Here is a 24225-nt window from a genome sequence, read left to right as displayed (position 1 = left end):
TCCCCATCTATTCTGTAGTCCCCCTTTAAGTACTGGAAGGCCGCTATAAGATTTCCCTGGAGCCTTCTCTTCTCCAGGCTGAACAACCCCAAATCTCTCAACCTGTCTTCATAGAAGAGGTCCTCCGGCTCCCTGATCATCTTTGTGGCCCTCCTCTAGAACCACTCAAGAAGGTCCATGTCATTCTTATATTAGGGGCCCCAGAGCTGGACACAGCACTGCAGGTGAGGTCTTACAAGAGCAGAGTAGAGAAGGAGAATAGCTTCCCTTGACCTACCGGTTGCACTTCTCTTGATGCGGCCCAGGATACGGTTGGCTTTCTGGGCTGTGAGTGCACATTGCCGGCTCATAGTCAGTTTTCCATCCACTAATAGCCCCCAGTCCTTGTCTGCAGGGCTGCTCTCAATCCGCTTATCACCCAGCCTGTACTTGGGATTGTCCTGACCCATGTATGTAGGACATTGCACTTGGCCGTGTTGAACTTCATGAGGTTTGCATGGGCTCACTTCTCAAGCCTGTCAAGGTCCCTCTGGATAACATCACTTCCCTCCAGCATGTCAAACACACATCTTGTTGTCGTCAGCAAACTTGCTGAGGAAGCACTCAATCTGCCTGATATGCCTGATAAGTGCCAATTGAAGTGAAAGGAAAGATCACACAGCCAAAGTCAGAGGACTATGGGAGCCGGATTTGCTTCTATAAGTGACAACAAGCTTTTAGATGAGCTCAACTATCTTTTGTAACTTTGCCTTAATGTGTGAAAATAGCACAATATGGAAAGGAGAGATGCCATATTTTGCTTATCACCATGCCAGGAACTTCCAGAACAGCTTCAACTTATACTAAATATTCTGTGGAGTTTTGGAATGCATCCATGAACAAAATGCTTGTGACATTATCACCACACATGTTATTTCTGTTCTGGTACAAAGATAAAGTTGTAGTAGCAGGGCATGTGAAAGAGGAAAAACTATCTGCATATATTTCAGAATTTATGCTTTAAATATGAAAAACTCAGTGTCTTAGAATATAAAGTCATTACTGAGTAACAGAAAAAATTGTATCAATCTGCAAAATTAGCTGGAAAACAGACTACAATAGCTAAAAAAAAAAAAAAAAAAAAAAAAAAAATCCACGGATTTTATTTAATCATTTTCTTTCCAGAAAACTTGCACTCTGAGTCAAAAGCCACCTACTTTTATCATGGGCCCTTGTTCACTTTAAAGGAGAAAATACAGGCAGACTATGCATCAGAAAGCAATAGAACCAAGTCCAGAGAGTGCTAGAGACAGGTGCATCTCCAACACTGGGTATTGATAGAGAGGTCTGGAGTATATGATGTTTCAAGGCAAAGCCTAAATCCACTGCAGTGGAGAAAGACGTATAAAGATTTTATTTTTGCCCACTGCAGTGAGAAATTAAGCTCTCAATTTCCCATATCCATTCCAAAATGCCCTTGTGGAGAGTGGGTAGAAAAGCAGCAAAACTTTATAGTTGCATGGGAGGGGAAGGCATTCAGAACACAGGAAAAAAATAGAAAAACTTAAGACAAGAGAGACAAACAAATAAAACATGAAGTGGAGGAGAAGAATGCTAGGCTAAAATAGAAAAGATTTTTCATTTGCAGATCTGAAATTCTGAGACAGACAGAAATGATCTGTGACACTTGAGAAAATATTTATCCCATCAAGCCATAAAAGAGACCCTATAATGACCTTTAAAGAACCAGAAAAGAGTTGTATATTAATATTAGTATCTATTACATCAACACAATATATACACTATGTAAACATAAAGAATATAAACATGTCATTTTCAGTTGCATAGCACGTAAGTATTTAATTCCATATTCATCATTATATCTAAAATGCCATAGCAAGATTTCTAGTATGAAAGTAAAAAGCATTTTAAGAAAATATTTCCATTTAAAATACAAAATAGAAAATAAGGTGTGTCTTTCAAGGGAGAAAAATCTAAATTCAAAATCTGAACTTGGAAAACATAGATTTTCCTTTTAAATTTTCTCCTTCCCCTGCAGACAGTGAATGCATGTGGAGTTTTTTCCCTTTCACTCCCCACAAAATGAAAAGGAGACGACTTTCTAGGAAGAAAAAAACTCTCCACAATATAATTGTTCAGGATTTGTTAAAAATATATTTCAATAAATAAGTATATTTTTTTCAAATTAATTTACTGTTCTCTTCAAACATCTCCTATGATACAAAATGAAAAGAAGAAAACAGAAAATATGAGAGGAAATTTTTGTTACATTAAAGACAGTGAAACATCCAGTATAGTATAACAGAAGGGTGTCAGGTACATTATTCTAACCTCCACTTTTGGAAATCTTCCCTTAACTGATTAGAAGAAGAAATTTTCCAATATTTATAAAGATGTAAAATTAATTTTAAAATAAGCATATCATTCCCATCACCACTTTTTATATACATTTATCACCCCAACATTAGAGATTCTTAGCACCCATTGGGCAGTGAATTTGATACAGCATCTTCTCACCAATTTCCATGGTCTTTGAGTCACACTTTTAGTTCCTCTACAAACCAGCTCTGAGCATTCCTATTGAAATAAACAGGATCTACATTTGTTCACTGGTTGAGAACCAAGCTTTTACTTGGTTTTCACATAAGGACCACAGAAATGACCACCAAAACCCACCACCTATCTGAAAAAGACTAGTTAGCATTTAAAAGTACAGAGCTCTTCAGTTTTAGGGGAATTATTTTCCCCTAATAGTTATAATAAACATAAATAAGGGACAAAATGTAGCTTACCCGTGGCAACAAAAAATGCACAACTAGAATATTCTTCTCCTTTTTCTACATGCCTTGGCAATGTAGTTTTTTGTATGTCATTCTGCTATGCATGAAAGCATGCAATGGTGTACTATTGTTAATAAATAAATAAATAAATATTTTCTAATATTTTTAAATAACTAGAACTATTATTACAGCAGGGACCAAATAATTACATTTCCAGTTTTAAGAACATACTGCTGTGTGTGTATGTGTACTGTTCCACTCTTAGAGACAGTGATTTCAAAATATGATATTACTTTCCTTACAAAGTAATGCTTTTATTAAACATTACTAAGAAAAGTCTGATATGACAATATCTTTTTGATTACATGCTGAGAATCCACTATTTTAGCAAACAGATACATTTATTTTCATGCTTGGAGTACCACTATCATTTCAGGAAATACGTTTTCAAAGATTCTGTTACTTTTGCTGAAAACAGGTAAGAAAGCGCAGCTAGTGTTTGTCTCTGTATTTAGGACTGGATGTTTAAAGTACAGGTGCAGTTACAGGTCTGCCAGGTCTGCATGTATCATGTACTTATTCATAAATGAGGGTAGGTTTAAATAAAAATAAATGTATAATACGAATGTGAGTCCACTTAGCTAATCTATTTTGCAATCATCAAAGAGTAGGTTAGGCTGTGTTTTCGTAATTCCATATATGAGTAATTTTGGCTGATGTTAAAAGAACAATTCTCATTAAACAGAATCAGATAGTGAATTAAACAAGATTTTAAGAGAGATAATCAATATTGCAAACAGGATATCTCACAAAAAAGACAATGAGTGAGCTACCCACATTTCATACCAACATAAGCAGTTATAGTTATTACTTTTTATTATTCTAACTGATAAAGACAGTCAAACAAAAAGCCTGCGCACGAGCTTTCAAACGTCTTCATTGTTTGGACGTATGTTTTATAAAAAAGATAAATATAACTTTTTCAAATCACTGAGACACATAATGCAAAGTGTGAAATCAATACAAAATTTTTCTCAGGACACAATCCATTTAACAGGGTACACAGTGAAATAGGGTCTTTTAGAACATTGAAGGTTGGTCCTGCTTTGGATATTTCTTGATATTTTGCCTTTGAATATAATACTGGGAAAAACTGACCACTTCTCTAAATACCAATCTGAAAAAAGCCCTTTGTTTAAGCAAACACATTTTTTAATTAAAAAAAAATAAAATAACAACACAAAAAACCCACAATAAATAAATTTGTGTGTTATTGGTTATAATGTTTTTGAAAAAAAAAACAGTAACTCCTCTGTGGCTGAAATGGCTCCTCATGGTTTAATATCAGTTTAAAAATTTCTTGCAGCTGCACCACATAAATCAGTGTTAAGAACTACAGCCATATAAATCTGGATCACATTAACATAATAATGAAATCTGGTACTACAGCATGTTGATCGATAATCTAGTGTGGTTCTAAACAAGAAAACAATGTCCAATAATGCTGAGAAAAAAACAGACTGAATTTCCCTAGATAACCATCAAGAAAACCTTAGTCACAGAAAGATTAAACCTACTTGACTCAAAACACAGGGATAGAGAAGAAGTTTTTTAATCCTCCACATAAAACTAAGCAGTTATGTCAAATGTAGTGACAAGGTTCAATGTACCCAAAGCTGAAAGCCTGTCAGAATCTTGCTTATTACAGGTGCAAATACTATGATACAAATAGAAACTGGTCTAGATTATTTTTAGTTGAGGTCTTTTTGTAATTTTAGTTAACATTACTGTGAGATCTCAAAAAAAGTGATCTTCATAAGTGATTTCACAGATAGAAACTACAAATAGGAAAGGGTAAAGTCAAAAAATAAAAATTTGAGAGGATAATTAATTAAACTGGGCTTAGAAGAGTAGGAGAGAGATGGATAAAACAATTTTACTAAAGAATGTGGAATGGAATGGAGTAGAATAGAATAAGAGATAAATTATAGACAATAGTTTGACAGTGAAAACAATATTGTGAAAAGAGGAAGGTACAAATACTTTCAACGTTTGTTTTTCATGGGAAAGCCTAGTTAAATCCATTGTTTTCCATTTTAACTATAGAAAAGAGACAAATCTCCATTTTAATTTTTTCCCCATCTGTAACGACAATTACAGAATTTATAAAACTCAACCCCAAAAATGAGACATGTACATATTATTTATATGGGAAAACATGGTACTTTTTAATACTACTTTTTAGAGTATTTAATTTGAAAAATAATTAACATGTTTATATAGTGAATCATATTGTTTTTCATACCTCTGTGATCTGTATTTTGGCCAGTCAAGATTTTTACTTGCTTTTTCTATTGTTATTTCTTTGGCATGGAAGATTTTGTGATGATTTTACATTTTAAATATCTTTTTCAGTTCTATATTTAAATATATTTCCACTTCCTATAATCAATTGAAATCACACAGGAAATAAAAATAATTAGTAGAAACTATTACAGCCATGATTCATTTTCACATGGTCTGGTATATCATGTTCACAATGGCACTGGGACTAGGCAAAGAATATTTCTGCAATTATTAATAATCAAATGGCTATGAGAGGTAATTACCTTGATTAGCATGTCACAGTGACTTTTTCATCCAGGTTATATTTATAGAGTTAGATTATCAAGTACCATGCTACATAATTCCTATGAAGGCAGTAACCTAGGAAATTACTTCGTTTCAATTAAAAAAAAAAAAAAAAATATATATATATTTTGACATAATTCCATATTTTGCCATGGGAGAAAATTTGTGTTGGTGGTTACAATTTTAAAAGTGTGTCCTTTAATATTTACTGTTGCCATCAAACTGTACAAAACTTTTAGCAATTTAACAACAGCTACTTTCTAAATGACAACGGAAATATGACATTATATGAACATTCCCAGTACAGAAATAGGCTGGGATTAAGGCAGTTTTCACTCAGGACTTTGTTACTTTTATATATGTAGAGTTCCATTTGGGAGTTTGCATGGATCTGCTATACCCTTTATAGCATCTATCTCTTCTCACTCCTGTCATGTCAGTTGCCTACTAAAGTTTCTAGGTTTTGTTTAGAAATTGGTGTAATAAAAGACATCTATCAAAGATGCTACCTATCTATATATATACATGTGCTATCTCTTCACAACATTCCTCAGTTTTATACTTAGTGTTTACTATTTAGATCATCACACTGAGCCCTATTCATTTCACTTTTCCTAACACCCAATATTTCACTCAAAAAACCCAGACTACATTCTTTGTACATAGATGCTTGTTACTCTGGAGACATGTTCTCATCAATAGCTTTAATCGCCTTGTAAAAGAATATTAGAGAAAGGTCCATCTGCAGCCTTAGCAATAGATGTCTTTATTGGTTTCTTGCAGGCCACAGATTAGAATGAACAGTATTTGTCCAAGAAAAGATTCCTTTTGTATAGTATTAGAAAAGACCTGAAGGAGATGAGGATTCTATGCTTGCAAGTCTCAGATAGGACTTAGTCTACTTAAACAGATTTAGTATGGCAGATGTATGGAAAGTAACTTTAAACTGAGCAGGAACAGCAAATCTATTTTATCTTAGAGAATTTCTAATTTTGTTTAAAACTGGATATATTATACATTTCGTTCATTTCATATTACAAGGAAGCAATATTTAACTATGAAAATGAGTTCAGTCCTTTGTATAGATATTATCAAACTAAGTTTTCTATACATCTTGAAAAGCGGATGTGTAGTATATGGATTTTACAATGCACAAATGGAAGCATATTGGAGTCATGTACTTTGGTCAATACCATTTAAGAAATTTGTATAAATTCATGACTGGATTTGAAAATCCTAATGAAAAAGACTTTTTTTTTCATAACTATATTGCTACATTTAGATCCTGAAGGTCCACACTTACAGAAATACTGACAGCAGATTTTGAGATCATTTTTTTGATGTTGCTAACACTTAGAAAGCATCTCTGGGGTTTTGGTTTTGGTTGGGTTTTTTTGCGGTTTCTTTTTAGGAAAAAACACTCTTCCATGTCAGCAGATTCAGGTATTTCTAGTATATTGTTGACATTAATTTGTACTTAGATAAAATAAAATATAACATATTTCATATTTACATAAATAGTTTGGATGATAAAGTATCCACTTCCGACTGTGTAATGTAATCTATAGGAGCCACTTTTCAGTAATAAGCTGTCATATTCACAATTTAAGACAAATATTAGAGACACAGAGAAAAGTTCTCCAGTTCAAGACTTATGCCTAAACTTTATTTAATTCTAAGTGTATATGTAAATACATGCAAGCACACACACATATATATTTGCACATACACTCACGCCTCTTTTGACTTTCTGCAGACTTACCAGTTAAAATAGAATGACCATACTTTTCTTCAAAAACAATAGTCTCTTCATGTAGGAACTAAACATCCAGAGTTAACTTTAGTAATGGTTTTCTAGATACATTCAGATTCAATTATCAACTTTAAGTTCATCGATATTGTCAACTGCAACAATACAAGGTGAATTTAACAAGCAGTTTGAGTCATCTTTCTACCATGTAAGCAAGTGTAACAGTTAGACACATCTGCAACAGAATGAGTCCTTCCCATAGACAATAACTTTCTGGGACAAAACTATTATTGTGAACTATCATTCTTCTTCCTTTTATAGCTGAAACATATGTGAAAGACTAATGGCCAAAGACAGTGTGTGCTGGCATGCTTATGGTATAATGTCATAGAATCATAGAATCATATAATGGTTTGGGTTGGAAGAGATCTCCAAAGGTCTTCTAGTCCAACTCCCCTGCAATAAGAAGGAACATCTTCAACTAGATGATGTTGCTCAAAGCCTCCTGCAGCCTGACCTTGAATTTTTACGGGGATGAAGCATCTACAACTTCTCTGGGTAACCTGTTCCAGTGTTTCAACATCCTCATTGTAAAAATAATTATTCCTTATATCTGGTTTGAATCTAACTTCTTTTACTTTTAAAACCATTACACCTTGTCCTATCACAAGAGGTCCTACTAAAAAGTCTGTTCCCATCTTACACATCTTTTCATTATAAGCCACTTTAAGTACTGAAAGACCACAAAAAGGTCTCCCCAAAGTCTTCTGTTCTCATCGCTAAACCCCAACTCCCTCAGGTTTTCTTCATAAGAGAGATGTTCCAGCTCCTTGATCGCTTTTGTGGCCCTCCCCTGGACCCACTCCAACAGGTCCATTTCTTTCCTGTTCTGAGGACTCCAGAGCTGGATGCAGTACTCCAGATGGGTTTTCACCAGAGCAGAGGGACAGAATCACCTCCCTTGACTTGTTGGTCACACTTTTTTTGATGCAGACCAGGACACAGTTGGCTTTTTGGGCCACGAGCGCACATTACCAGCTCATGTTGAGCTTCTCATGAACCAACACCCCCAAATCCTTCTCCACAGGGCTGCTCTCAATTCCTTCATCCACCAACCTGTATTGCTACTACAGGGTTGTCCTGACCCAAGGTGCAGGAGCTTGCACCTGACCTTGTTGATCCTCATGAGGTTCACATGGGCCCACTTCCTGAGATTGTTCTGGTCCCTCTGGCTGGCATCCTGTTCCTCAGACATGTCAACCACACCACTCAGCTTGGTGCCATTTGCAGATTTGCTGAAGGTGCACTCAATCCCACTGACTATGTCATTGGTGAAATATTAAACAGTAGTGGTCCCAACGCAGACCCTTAAGTGATGCAACTCATCACTGATCTCCATCCAGACATTGAGTCATTGACCACCACTCTCTGGATGCAATCATCCAACCAATTTGCTATCCACTGAGCAGTCTACCCATCAAGCCCATATCTCAGCAATTTAGAGAGAAGGATGTTGTGGGGGACCATATTAAATGCCTGACAAAAATCTAGGTAGATGACACTCATAGCTCTTCCCTTGTCCATTAATGTAGTCATATATGTGTGTTGTATATAAATGGTCTCCACAGCAAAAATCAACTTTGCTCCCTAGGCTGTTTCAAATCCCATAAATCAATTCAGCAAAGAAAAAAAAAAATATTTAGCAGAGTTACTTCTCCGAGATGACCACACTCACCACCGTATAAAAATGTATATAAACTCTTAATCTCTATAATGCCAGTTACAAGCTTTTCCAAAGAAGAAGGTAACTCTCAGAGACTTTAAAAGAGGTTTTTCTTGCATTACATGAGAAGCCAGGTAAACAAGCTAGTCCAGTATCCATCAGTTACTTCAAAGTAACCAAACTGGCCATCCCAGTTACTTCAAAGATAGCCCATGGAAGGCTGATAACAGGAAAATCTTTTCCTAAGGTCAGTTAGCAGAAATTTACCTCCACCTTCAAGTAATGACCAAAATTTTTTTGTTTGGTTTTAGTTTTGCTTTTAAAGACTTGCCATTTAACTTTGAACTTCATTGCTAGCTAAATGAGCATCTAAACATTTTTTCCTAAACTGCTAAAATCTTGGATTCTTCACAGTAATGTCAGCAAAAGTTCAAGAGACCAGTTGCACCTTGGCTGGACAAACACTTTTTATCAAATGGCTCTCTAGAAATGTATCATCATATCAGAATATTCCCAAGACTATAGCACAATTGATGTGAGCTACAGTTGTTTCAACTTTGTATTTATAATCACAATGCCAAGCATTTTATTGCTTTAATGTATTTTCTTCACAAAACACACTTTTCAGATTGAAAAAAAAGAAATTTCCTTTTAAACATCTTGCCTTCTCAGAACCCATCTCTCAGAGCTGAATATTTAGCATTATTTGCTGCAACATTTTTTCAATTATCTTTGTTTCTTTTATCTACCAACTTTGCTGTATTTATTGCCCATATTCAGCCCATTTTCAACATTCTGCATATCTTCTGTTCATATCTTTGTCATATTTGGTTTTTTGTTCATGCAGTGAAAAATTTCTTGTTTAGGTTCACTCAGTTCTGTTATCTGTCTCATAATTTTCCACTTTGACTGCTGGTTCACTGTGCCTTCTGGGTTTTTTTTAATTGGCGTTGTTCCCTCCATCAGTCTGCATTGGCCTTTTTTCCTTCTGTTTCTGACGGATCTTTTATACATCTGTTTTGTTGTGGGTTTTGGTTTGTTTTTTGTGTTTTCTTTTTTTTTGTTTGTTTGTTTGTGTGGTTGTTTTTTTGGTTTTTTTTTTTTGTTTTTTTTGTTTTTTTTAATTGCCATTGTTTCCTCCTTCAGTCTGCACTGGCTTTTTTTCCTTCTGTTTCTTTTGGATCTTTTATCCTTCTGTTTCCTTCACTGGTCTCTTCACTGGTCTTCAACTGACACACCTTTTTTATTTTTACTTTCTTTGTAAAGGGACAGTGTCATCTCATGGTCCCTAAATTCTCAACTTAAATTTCTTCCTTTCTTCTCTTTCCATGCAAATAATGGTGAAAGCTAGAGAACTGTGGATCAGCTGAAAGAAAAATCAATGACTCAGTGATCAGCAGTTCGAAGGTGTTTCCAAAGTGCTGAATCCTTAAGTTGATCCTAATCAGCTCACAGTTTCTGCTCCAGTTGCCAATTTGGACAGAAAGTGAACAGTGATGACAGAAGAAAAGTACTTAGGGTACAGTAAAGAGTCTGAGTGGAAAAAATTCAAAGAGCTACATTTGTCTTTGATGATAATGGAAACTTTTTAAAGTTCAATAAATGGTCCACTGTCTCCCTATCAACAACTCTTGGTCTACACCAGTACCCAATGTGGTTTAACCCCAGTCAGCAAGTAAGCAGCACACAGCCACTCACTCAGTCCTCCCCCCTTCCAGTGCTATGGGGAGGAGAATTGAAAAACGAAGTAAAACTCATGGGTTAAGAACAATTTAACAGAGAGAAATAAACCCAGGAAAAGAGAAGCGATGCACAATGCAATTGCTCACCACCTGCTGACCAACACCTGAGCAGCAATTTGCCTCTTCCAATGAAATCGTCCCAGTTTCTATACTGAGCATGACGTTCTATGGTACAGAATATCCCTTTGGCTACTTCGCGTCAGGTGTCCTGGCTGTGCTCCTTCCCAGCTTTTTGTGCACCTGCTCACTGGTGGAGCACGAGAAACTGAAAAGTCCTTGACTTGGGATAAGCACTACCTAGCAACAACTAAAACATCAGTGTGTTATCAAAGTTATTCTCACACTAAATCCAAAACACAGCACTGTACCAGATACTAGGAAGAAAATTTACTCTATCCCAGCCAAAACCAAGACATCCAAAAAGACTAAAACTGGAGAGTGGAAAAGGAAGCTGTGTATGTTTTCAATTGTCAAATTTAGTTCAGAATGATCTGAGTGACTAGAAATATTCCACTCTGACGTGTCTTAAAGGCTTAAAAATCAAACAGTCAAAGAGATTTTGTCTCTGTCAGATTTAATCTAGAACCCTGCAGTGTTACCATTTTATTCTTTATTTTATTAGTACTGAGTCTGCTAACTCGAGCAACTTTTATAATAGTAGATGAAAGGTACAGAACTAGCTTGGAGGATAACTCTAATAACAGCATTTGAAATGGCAATAATATAAGCCAAATGATTAAATGACTCAGAAAGGGTCTTTATATAGTTTAAGTAAACAAGGCATTGTTCATATGAGAAAGAGCTTATAAAGAACAAAGGGATACACATGTGTGGGTGGAGTAAAATGGAGCTACATATAACAAAGCTTGGATTCAGAATGGAAAATCCACACACCATCATGGCATTTTTCCTAAGCAAGACATTGACACTAGCTCTGGGCACCCTGTAGTACATTTTGTAGTACTGTAGATCAACTAAAGACAAAAGAAGTGGGAAAGGAAAGAGCAAGTTAAACAAGCCTTTAAGTCAGGAAATTCTGTAAGTGGAAACCCTGGCATAAGCGGAAGTGGAGGAAGAAGGTAGCAAAAGGATGGGAAACATGTGCGCATATTTTTATCTTCTCATTTTGTTGAGAGTTAATATAAGAAAGATTGGCGCACTTGCTAACAAATAATATCTTAACAGATTAAAAAAAAAAAATGGTAACAAGTTTGTCTGGGAGATAGTAAAGGATGCAACGTTCACAAAGAATTAAGGTTAAAGTTCTAAGGACCAGAAGAAGGGAAGAACCTGAGTCAGAAGACGATTACTGTAGCTACTGTGGTGGCATTAGGTGACGTGTAATAAGCTGGAGGTTGCTCTGATGTTAGCAGCATAGCCAAATTGCTGCCGGTTTGACCCAGACTTCTACCTATTAAAAGGAGAAACACATATTTGGCATAGTTAAAATAAGGAATGGAAAAACAAGCAGAGCTACTAAATGAGGACCCTGGAAGTTTCTGCTATTGCCAACCTTCATTATTTTGCTATCCTTCTTTCTGTGTAACTTTTGTGTAAGATAATTTTGACAATTTAGCACATGTAAGATGTCAATTTTAATTCTTCCACTGTAAAAATAGAAAGTTTTATAGGCAAAATCTTCCAGAAATGTATTTTTTCCCTTATAAGACTGGGAATTGTTAGCATTTTACTTAGTGTTATATATATTTTTAACAACACAAAATTACTAAAGTATCTTTGATTTTGTTGTAGGTTTTTTTCTGTTTGTTTTGTTTTAATTTATCACATGCTCTGAGTATTTTTCAATACAATTCTAGATGTAGAAAAAATATGGATAATGCTAGCTTTTCAACAGTGTATAATAATGTAAATTATTCTGAGAAAATAGATCTTGAATTTGTGACTGGTTCGGAGCTAAAACATGCCTGATTATGTTGTTAGTAATACCTGGCACATTTATGATGGAGAGACAGGTATCTGACAATGCTATGATGCCAGGAGCAGGCCCTGATGGGGTGACAGCAGGATGCTCAACTCATCCATATGGGTGTTTCCTTAACAGCCAGGGAAAGCACTCATCCTGTTCCTACTGTGGTCCTCCAGACCACTGGAGCGGGTCCAACTCCTATGGCACGGTCAGAGCAGTCAGTTTGGCTTCTTGTCCTGGCATGTCTGATAGTTTTCCATGCCCTTTTCAGATAAGCGTAACTTCAGCCCGGGGCCAAGTAAGCAGCCAACTCACCTGCCTGCAACTCTAACAATACTTAATATAAATTAATAAAGTATTCATTGTAATGTTACATATTTTTCCTCCCATTTTTTTTTTTCTGCTCTTAATTACTTGGACCAAAATAATTAATTTTAATTTTATACTCAGTACCACCCATTCTAGGTGGAACAATATATGTTATTGCATATGCAAGAGAATTTTTTAAAAGAAGGTATTTTATATTTAAGCTTAGTTTTAAGCTTATTCCTCTGTTATGTGATAACAATTTCTTTTTTGAGTAGTTTGCAATACTATTATCAAAACATGAGTCTGTTTGTTTAGTACCAAATTCAAACCTTTGGAAGTATTAGGGTGAAGAGAGCATACCCAATTACATTTAACACTAGGAGCATCCTGAAATTTTAAAGATCTATAGATTAATCTCCTGAAAAGTTTTTTTCTCTTCAAGTGGTTAGGGAGTAAATATTAAAAATGTAGGCCTGCTCATGGAGTCAGATGTTTTAGGAGGAAGCAATTCATCGATAGAGAAAAGGAAGGGGATGTCTCCAGTAATTTCAGTGAATTTCTCCTATACAGCTCAGAAGCACTGATCAGATAACCTGTGCATTTGATTCTTGTTTGCCTCAGCAGAATGTAGATGAAAGGATGATTCATCTTTCTTAAAAACAAGAGATTAGAAAAGATGAGTATTAGCTCACCTTTTAAACATTGAGAATGTTAAAGCTTTCTTCCATTCAAATTTCCTAAGAGGAAATTAACCATAAGTGTGTAAAGAAAAGTTTTTAATTCATCCAGTTAAATATTTGGACACAGTGACTAAATCAACAATTTAAAATATCTCTGCAGATAGATGATGGTCTTGCAGGCTCTCAAACACAAGCAAAATACATATTTGTTAATTGTTCAAAAATTCCAGTTTGTTCCAGTTTGTCGCACCTCCACTTCTCATGATTTTTAGATAAACACATCTATACTTCTTTTCACTGATTCAGACAAATGAATAGCTGTTACAAAATGTTTATATCTTTTTGCAGCTTTCCAAACTCCCATACAATGTCTGTCCATTTGAAGACCACACACAGTGAAATTTTCTGATGGTTTTTTTACCAGAACATTCTGGCAGACTTGTCATTTCCTAAATAATTTTAACTTTATGAAATATATAATTTTGGCTACTACAAAACTGCTTTCCGAACATAAACATATGAAAGACTCTTTTAGTCAATGAGACAGAAATATACTGGATTAAATTATTCAATTTATCCCAGTACAACTGCAGTAGCTATGCATTTTTTTCTCTGTTTAAAATAGATCTGAATTTGTTTCAATGATTTAAATGAAATGTTAATATTGTGATGACTATTTAAATGTCGAATCAATTAACTGCTTAGGAACTGGGGCTTGGGTATATAATCACAAGTTATTATTCAATTATTTAAAGCTATTTGTAATATCACTCTGCATGTTGGGATAACTAATTAAAACAAAGAATGATGTTTTAGAAAATATTGAGCATGACTTCTCTTTTAAAAGTAGTATTCAATTCTAAGCACCTTACTCAAAAAGAAAAGGACAGACATAATCTTTGATATTTACTGACAGCATAATACATGTGATGCTCATAAATTTCTTTAAAAAAAAAAAAAAAGAAAAAAAAATTATCCAAGTTGCAATGTAAAATACTTGCAAGTAAATGTCAGAATTGTGGTTGCCATTCACTCCTCCACCTACATATGCACCATGTCACTGCCACTAATAGCATGGTTTAGAATCAGTTGTGGTTTCCATAAGTCTATATCCCTGTCCCTGCCTCCTGTATGAGCCTCTCAGCTCTACTCTGTGGAGAGCTTAGCTGCCCTCTTTCTTTTTGCTCAGAGCTGGACCCCATGGAGGGACGCTGGACCTGGTTCATCATTTGCCATGTAGGTTACTGTCAAGGGACCCTGTTACCAGTCCTTGGCTCTGCTCCCTGTTGTCAGCCCCTGCAGGATTGTGCCCCATCAGTGAGAGCACAACCTGAGCTGGGTCACCCTTGGCTCCCGGCTTGTGCCCCTCATGAAGCAGCCCTGCTACTGCCACTCCCTAATATATGGCAGTAGCTACTACAGTGAATTATTTACAAGTTATACTAAAAAATATTTTCATAACATGTAAGAGGTATGATCAGATGACTCCAACTGGGTTTTGCAAAGCAGTTGATTTATGAGATGTTTTATCAGTTCAAATCACACCTTCCGTTAAACTCATTTAAAAGTGGGATTTCTTATCACTAGTGCAAACAAACCCTTGTTTCTCAAGCTGGGCACCCAGAAAATTGAAAACATGTTGTTGATATGCATCTTCAAAAAGCTTGGATGAAATGATTCATCTAGTAACACAAAAAATTTATGTAAGAGGCAGAAATTTTGAAAAAATAGAACAGGAGTTTTATCTGGAAATGCAGTGCTTTCACTCAGAACAGCAGTCAGAAGTATTAGCTACTTTCCAAAATAAGGTATATACAAAGTTGCAATTTTAAAGTAATAATATATAAACAAACCCTGGTTTGGTTTTTTTTTTTTTTTTTAGGGGGAAGCTATAAATATGAAAGAAAGGGTACATAAAAGTCACAAAGATGCATGGGGAGGGCACAAGAAGCCCTAAAATTATACAGTGTCTATGACATGACCCAGAAAGACTCCCAAGTATGAAATTTTGCTGAAAACTTAGTTCAAATATAGGAAGTAATACTATATTTCTTAAATCAGATTACAAATATGATTTATGGAAAAATAGTGGGGGGTTTTGCATTCAGTTCACAACTTTAAACTATTTTAAGCTTGTTCTATTTATAGTTTGAGGAAAAGATCTAGATCCAAACCCAAGGAGAACAATTAAACAAAGAAGTACAAAACTGGATGAGGATGGAATCAGAGGTCATGAGCTTCACAAACAGCCCAACTGCAAAATCTTTTCCATATAGAAACTTCTTTCAATCAAAATATTGTAGTAGAAATAGAAATAATAACCTTGTCTATCTGAGACAATTTTTTTAGCTGTCCAGTTATATATTTTACAAATATACCTGTATAGTCCCCTGAAAACAATTTTGTCTGCTACAAAGTTAAGGTACCAGAACTGCATACAAACACTTATGGAGCAGGAAATACAAATGGAAATACAGAACTACAAAGAAAACCAATTTCATTAGAGATACATTTCTCTGTATTTGCTGACCATTCTATGATTCTATGACTGCACTCTTCATCACAGTATCATAGAACCATATAATCATAGAATGGTTTGGGTTGGAAGGGATCAAGATCATTGAGTTCCAACTCCTTCTGCCATGGACAAGGATATTTTTCACTAGCCCAGGTTGCTCAAAGCCCTGTCCAACCTGGCCTTGAACACTTCCAAGGATGAGGTATCCACAACTTCTCTGGGCAGCCTGTTCCAATGTCTCATCTGCCTCATCATAAAGAATCTATTTCTCATATCTAATCTAAAACTACCTTCTTTCGGTTTAAAACCATTGCCCTTTTGTCCTGTCACTATAGCCCTGGTAAAAAGTCTCTTTCCTTCTTATAATCCTTCTTTAAGTACTGGAAGGCCACTAAAAGATCTCCTTGGAGCCTTCTCTTCTGCAGGTTAAACACCCCCAGCTCTCTCAGCTTTTCTTCACAGGGGAGGTTCTGTAGCCCTCTGATTATCTCCATGGCACTCCTCTGGACCTGCTCGAGCAGGTCCATGTCTTTCTTATGCTGAGGGCCCCAGAGCTGAAAGCAGTACTCCAGGTGGGGTATCACAAGAGCCCAATACAGGGACAGAATCACCTCCCTCAACCTGGTGGCCATGATACTTTTGATGCAGCACAGTATATGGTTGGCTTTCTGGGATGCAAACACAAATTGCCAGGTCACACTGAGCTTCTCATCAAGCAACCAACCAAGTCCTTCTTTGCAAGACTGCTCTTAATCCATTCATCCTCCAGTCTGTATTGTCACTGAGAATTACCCTGAGCCAGGTGCAGGATGTTGCACTTGACCTCACTGAACTTCACAAGGCTCTCACAGGCTCACACCTCAACTCTGTCAATGTTCTTCTGGATGGCATCCCTTCCCTCAAGGAAATCAACAGCACCATTCAACTTGGTGTCATTCACGAACTTGCTAAGGGTGCACTCAATCCCACTGTCCATGTCATTAACAAAGATACTGAATAGTATTAATCCCATTGCAGACTCTGAGGTGTCCCCTGAGGGACACCACTTGTTATTGATCTCCAAGCCATTGACTGCAACTCTTTGGATGTGGACATCCATCCAATGCCTTACTCATCAAATAGTTCACCCATCAAATCCATATCTCTCAAATTTGGCAACAAGGATGTTGTGTGGTACTGTGTCAAAGGTAGATGATAACTTGGCTTACAGAAGTCAAGATAGAAGATAATAAAGATAAATAGCAAATGTATGGATAATGTATCTTTTGCTATTGCAGAATTATTATGTATCTCTCAAGCTGCAGCCTTCCAGAAGTGAGTATCTGGCCCATGACTCTGAAGTAGACACTGATAAAAAATGTTCTGTGACCCATCACACTCTTGATTAGTCAAACTGTTTTCTTCGCTCATGTAATCCCTTTGTGTTAGAAGATGCTTGTACACAATTGCAAAAAAATTACCTATTGTTTCTATCTTAAACACATTATAATTTTCTGATCTCTCTCAAAAGCCTCCTGTTGCAAAAGTTCCACTGACACTAGATTATGCAAACTTCAAACTCAGATTTCCACAATCTCATATTCATTTTTTATTCATTTATCCATGCCCATGTTCTTAATTAATTATATTTTGTTGAGACAAATTTTATGAAGGCTAGATTAATTTTAGCACTTTATCTAGAATTAAAACACATCACATAGATTTTAAGACATTTATGACTAAGGAAAGTGCACCTTAAAGTCTAAATAAGAAATAACTGATAATTTTAAAAATTTAGCTTTAAATATTTTCTCTGATATTTTTAAGATACAAGTTTGAAGTGCTAGGGCTTGGACAATAGGCCCAAGCCAGAGCTGATCCATAGATTAATCCTGTATAGTTTGTAACTGATAACCATTGTGCTAGTAGGTATTGTACTAAGTTATAACAAACCACTATGCCGATGTAAAAAGTGCTAAAGCATTGAAGTATTGAAGCCTGAACAACAAGCCCTGAGCCAAAGCTGCTAATTTAGTATGTAGTCATTAACAAAACATGTATGCTCATTAATGAAAGATGTAGTATCTTAGATATCATATACTCATGATGAATGTAATGAAAACCTGTCTATCCTGAATGTATCTTTCTTCTTCTTTGTGTGGGGCGAGTTAACAAGACCATGAAGCCAGCTGTCTGGCCTTGAGACCAGACATGTGGCCTTGTTCTAAAAAGAACATAAATAAATTAGATAATCAGGGAAACTCCCTTAGCTTCTCCCTTGAGCCCTGGCCAGGCTCTGGGGGAATCTAATTGGAAAGTGACACCAGATGTTCTTCTTAAAACAAAGGTGCCAGTTACTCTGGCTTGTTGATTTTTGGTATATAAGGCTGGGCCCGCTCACAGCGACTTTGGGTTCCTCACCTACGGATGGACGCACCGCATAGGATTTCCCCCTTGCCGGGACAGGCTCTGCAAACCCTCGCTGTAACCGGGGCTGCCCAGCCACTGCGGGGCTGGGTGATGGTAACATGTGCAAGTGGTGATGGATCTTTTTTCATCACTCTTCTCTCATGCAGTAGTGATTTGATGCAATACCCTGTATTTTCCTATTTGTTTGCTCTAAGTGCACTATTATGTCTTTTCTTGCTGTATGTTTTCTGTATTAATTTTTATATTATTTAGTTATCCCCAGTAAAATACGCCTACTCTTTTCAGTCTGGTGTCCAGGTTTAATTGGTATCCTTCATCAGCAAAACAAAGTTACATTTTAATCAAAACAAAGTTCCATTTTAATGTTTATTCTTTACCTTGTCCTAAAGTTTGCAGGATGAGGATGCCCATCATATAATGACAAATAATCGTATTCTTCTTCTAGAGCAAAAGACTGAAAGACGATCTGTATTCTGTTTCTTTCTTCTGCTATTATAACCCATGTACAGTTTGCACCATTTGGATATCCATATGGGAAGCCAGGGCTTTCTATAGTGCCATTGAGTCCTTTTAAAGTTCCACCACAGGTATAAATAAATCCTAAAAAAAAAAGGAAACAAAAGTTAGCAATTCATTTTTATATCAATGTTCAATAAAATATGTCATTGGAATTCATGATTTCTAAAAAAATATTAAAATACTTTTTTGTGACTACTGCATTTAGAAAGGTAAAGCTCATATTTTAATACAAATCCTGGCCGCTTAATGCCTAACAACCCCACCCACCTAACAAATGTGTTTTCCATACTGTTTATGTAAAGACATATGGTGGTATCTTTGCAAATAAATATATATAAACAACATCTATGACTAAATTTGGTTGTCTATGAGGCAGAGTATTTGCATCAATGCCCTCTTCTTCTAAAAAAGGAAGAGAAACAGCCAGAGCAAAGTAAATGAATCTTCTTTTAGTGGAGGTCTGACACAGATTAGATCTATTAATCTTCTGCTGCTCCTCCCCAGATTTTGGGGCTGGAAGAGGCTGAAAGGCTATTTATTATGAACAAGCTTTTTCCAATCAATAATTATGGTTTATGAAAGCTCTGTACTTAAAGACTCGATGTGAAATAGCCATCTGTTGCATATTATCTCATGTCAATAACTCCATTGTGTATTTGTAACCAGAAAGAACTCTGTAAGCTTGTCTATATCTAAATAAAATATTGAGAAGAACAGTTTATGTGTTTTGACTGACCATAAGTGGGTGTTGTTGTTTAACCACAGCAATCAGCTAAGCCCCACACAAATGCTTGTTCACTCCCCCCCAGTGGGATGGGGGGGGAGAATCACAAAGATTAAAAGTGAGAAAATTTGTGGGTTGACATAAAGACAGTTTAATAGGTACAGCAAAAGCTGTGCACATAAGCAAAGCAAAATAAGGAATTCATTGGCTACTTTGGCAGGCAGGTGTTTAGCCATTTCCAGGAAAGCAGGGCTTTATCAGACCTAACAGTTAGAATGGAAGACAAACACCATATCCCTGAACATCGGCACACCCCCCCCCACACACACACACCCTCCTTCTTTCTCTTGGCTTTTATCACTGAGGATGATGTCATACGGCATGGAATATCCCTTTGGTCAGTTGGGGTCAGCTGTCCCAGCTGTGTCCCCTCCCAGCTTCTTGCCCATCCCCAGCCTGTTTGCTCAGAGAGACTGCATGAGAAACAGGCCTTGACTCTGTGTAAGCACTGTTCAGCGATAACGAATATATTCTTGTGTTATTAACAACATTTTGGTCGCAAATCTAAAACATACCACCATAGGATCTACTATGAAGACAATAAACTCTATCTCAGCCAAAATCAGTACAATGGGTCAAAGCTGAAAAAAGGATCTACCAATAGACCCTTCGTAACATAAATATCCCCAAATGTCAGAAATAGACCCTACATTCAAAAGCCAAATTTTCTTGGACTATAAGCATTTTTCTTTTTATATATAAAATCCATTTTCTGAGAAAAATAAAAAGAAAACAAGAATTGTCACTGTGTCCTGGCAAGGAAGGTCCTTTTCTATATTCTTTCTCTCAGTTCTAATGCTCAGTTACTGCAGTTCTTATCTCCTCTAGGTCCTTAGGATATTTTTTATTTCTACCAGCTTTGCAATCTGACTGTAGGTCTACATTCCCTCTCCAGGCTTTCTGCTCTCTTATCCCTTAAATATTAGATCAGTTTTCTTCCTTTGCCTTTCGCACCCCTGAAGCTTCTCTTCCCCAAGCGTGCCTAGAGGAAGCCCCCTCTTCTAGCAGGGAGATTTCATCCACTAAGAGAAAGCCCAAAGCACTCAGTTGCTCCACATGCTCTTTCAGAGAAACATAAATTTAATAACAAACTACAAACAAACCAACCAGATGCTGTCTCTTTAGTTATACACACATGTATATATTTGAGCTCATTAAATCATCTTCTTTATGGCACATTCACAAGCTTGTCTTTGCGTTGAGCATTTAAATGTGCAGAGACCCCTTTCTCTGAAGTACCAAGCAGAAATCTCTTTTACACTTTGTATTGCTACACTGTAACTTTTCTTGACAACAGAAGAGGGACGCATCTTGGAGATTTTATCTTGGCTTTTTCATATTTATACCCAATGGTGAGAATGGTCACTCTTATGAAGTATGTTTACTCTTTTACTACAAATATCAGTATATCATAGATATATAGGACAGAGAGGGAATGGAAGATCCTCTTAGAAAGTAATTAGGGCTTTATTTGCCTCATCTGACATGTATAACAAATTAGCTTAGAGAATTCATTTTCACATCAATGCCTATGCACTTTCATTTGTTCTCAACTTTTATTGCTAGGAGGCTGTTTTATTTACATCTTTCTACATCTCCCTTATATACTTAAACTATTTTAAAATCTCCTTTATGTTTTATTTATAATTTAAGCTCATCTCTTTTATTTAGCACTTCAAAAATCTTTTGGAATACAGTTTGTGCACGAGTCACTTCACAAAACAAAACTATTTACTCATCATAAGATCTTCATCCTAGAAATCTAGGACCTCTCACCAAATATAGTCACTGGAATAAGACTTTTTAAATAGCTAAGTGAATGTATTTATCAATTTCATTTTTCCTAGAAATCTCTTGCTGAGACCTACTTCAGTTGAATTACAGAAAAAACAAGAGAGAGACTTGAAAATTAAATAGCATCAATTACATATGTATTAGCTATCAGTTACATATGTACTATTGTTAATTCAATGTAAGCTATAAAGAAAAATTCACATAATAGTTCTTCTGTCTCCAAAACAAAATTATATTTTAAAAAATAAAACAACAGAGTCAAAACAATGAGAAAGTGCCTTGTGAGATAACACACTACTTATTAAGGAATGTAATGCCTCATATTGGTTCCAATAATTGTTCCTATCCATACATGTATATGAAATACAAACTTCCATGACATATAAAAGTTCCACTTACTCCTTTAACTCCATATCCAAAGTGTAACAAAAGAGAATTACTCATATGCTGCAAGATTATATAAATTGGTTTTTTAACAATAACTGCAGAATGTAACATAGCTATGCACATTTTAGAAGATAAATTTTTAATTCCACAAATGGAAAAAACCAAACAATTAAGTGTGATTTTTATAGACCAACTCTTTTAGTCTGTAAAATTAAAAATCATGCCAACAGAATACAACACGCACTTTAATCTCTACTTTCATATGTTAATCCATTCTGTAATGCTCTTCACCTTGGGAGACCAACTTGGTCACATTCAGAATAGACAACATGCATTAACTGACTGATCTGATCAAATGTTGAAAACATGACATTTATTTTCACAAGGCAAAATTTATGCTGAAATAACGGGTAACATATACTGTGATCTTTTTCATCTAGATTTCAGAACTAGCATTCAAAACAAAATTTACTTGCAAACTGTTTTTCATTAAAGAGAAGATTTGATTCAAAGCATGAGATAAAGACTTCTGAAAAACTTGATGTTAGACTAGAAGAGAAAAATATTTGTTGAAGTTTGAAGATGAACAATACCACTGATTATATTCTCTTAACAGTATGATTCAAGTTTCCATTGTATTGTTTTCTACCAGATTTTATAATTCAGATGTTTAATTCTCATCAATTTTACATGGACAAATATTTCTTGAAATCAGAATACACTGCCACTCTTCCTGATTTCAGTAATACTTTGATTTGCTGTAGGATTACTGTAAGCAACAATAACATCAGTTCTTACTTAATCTATAAATTCAACTTTCGTTGCCTTCTAACAAAGCAAGTAATACTTATGCCACATCGATACCCCTTGCCCTTAGATGGCCCATAATATACTCAGTACACTAGAAGACTCTCTTGCTTTTTCTTTTCCTCCTGACCATTCAATTACAGTGTTTAATAAACACACCTCTCACCTTCCAAGTACTCCACACCTTTTCTTTAATCTGCTTTGTTTAATGTATTCTTTAATAGCAGTCATCGCCATAGTTATGTGTCTACTTTAACATACTAAGGCATTTCTAGTTGCTTATGTATTTCCTTTTAAAGAGGTATCTAACACTTGCCGTCATTTAATTTAAGAGCAAACTGAAAAAATAAAAGATGAGTTGTTCACATCATGCTTTTTTCTTATGTATCTTTTCTGATATCCTGATCTTTCATCTCTTTCTCTTGCACCCATCTTTTAAAGCACAGTCTATTGGATCTTAAAGTATTCCTTAGCCATGTCATTCATGTTCATCTCCCTTCTTTTGTGCAATCTACCTATTTGCAAAATTGTTCTTTTCCCCCTAGATGGTGGTCCTCTTCCATTCAGAATCCATCAACTTTACTGACTCTCTCTCCTGCTCTTTACATGTTTCTGCGGCAGCTTTTTCTATTTGTGATCTTTGATCACCTGACTGCCTTCAACAGCAAGGAGCAGTTAATTTTCATGATGACCATAAATCAGGAAGGATTGTTCTCCTAATTCTATTCTATAGTGCTGGATTCTATTTCTGTTGACCTACATTATCATTACCTTCAGTTTTATAGTACTTGTGTGTTCATGCCTCTTGTTTCCTTATTAACCCTTATAGTCAGGTTTGTGAAACCTCTTGCTTTTGTAGTTTCATACTATACTCTCACATGTGTTTCTTAGCAGTTCAGAGAACCTATTGGAATGCTACAGTGATAGATTTCATAGTGATGTGAACCCTTCCCTATTTCATGAAGGCTTTTCTCCCTCCTATCAGTCCTTCCCATGTTTGGAAAATATATACACAATCTTTATTTCTAAACTATCTCAGCTTCTCTATCTTTTTAATTGTTATGACATGCCTTACACCACAATATTTGAGCCCATTTGCAAAATGGGGAAGAGGAAGCTCTCATCAGATATAGTGACTGTATTTTGTCACTGTATAGTGACTGTATGTTTGAAATTTGCCTTTTTATGTCTTCTCATTGTGTGTTAGTTCTCTTCCATTTATGCTTTTCTGTTTCCCCAAAAGCCTCTTTTCTGCATAAAACAAGCCTCCTTTCTCTGACCTTAACTTCCAACACAAAGTTTTATTGACTTTTTTCACATCAGTACAAGCATGCAAGATAACTGTCTCCTTTACTGGATTTATTTCCTTCCTACTCTCCTCCTTTTTCTCTGCCTCCCTCAAATGTCCAGCAGCTTGCATACTTGTTTCTTTCTCTACTGTGCTTTCATAACAGGTGTGACTGGT

The 24225-nt window shown here is 35.8% G+C and overlaps 1 protein-coding gene across 3 annotated transcripts in view; it reads right to left on the bottom strand.

Moving 5' to 3' along the window:
- The window catches only part of CSMD3 (CUB and Sushi multiple domains 3), a 732271-nt gene that overhangs the window by 627211 nt on the left and 80835 nt on the right, over positions 1–24225 (bottom strand). For all 3 annotated transcript variants that reach the window (XM_074897604.1, XM_074897605.1, XM_074897607.1), the window contains exon 2: positions 18847–19069. In XM_074897604.1, coding sequence (XP_074753705.1) covers positions 18847–19069 — 223 coding nt within the window. The remainder of the gene's footprint in view (positions 1–18846; positions 19070–24225) is intronic.

This window comes from Athene noctua, chromosome 2, assembly GCF_965140245.1.
Source record: "Athene noctua chromosome 2, bAthNoc1.hap1.1, whole genome shotgun sequence".
NCBI lineage: Eukaryota > Metazoa > Chordata > Aves > Strigiformes > Strigidae > Athene > Athene noctua.
The sequence above is the reverse complement of the archived record's forward strand: the minus strand, read 5'-3'. Positions and strand labels throughout refer to the sequence as shown.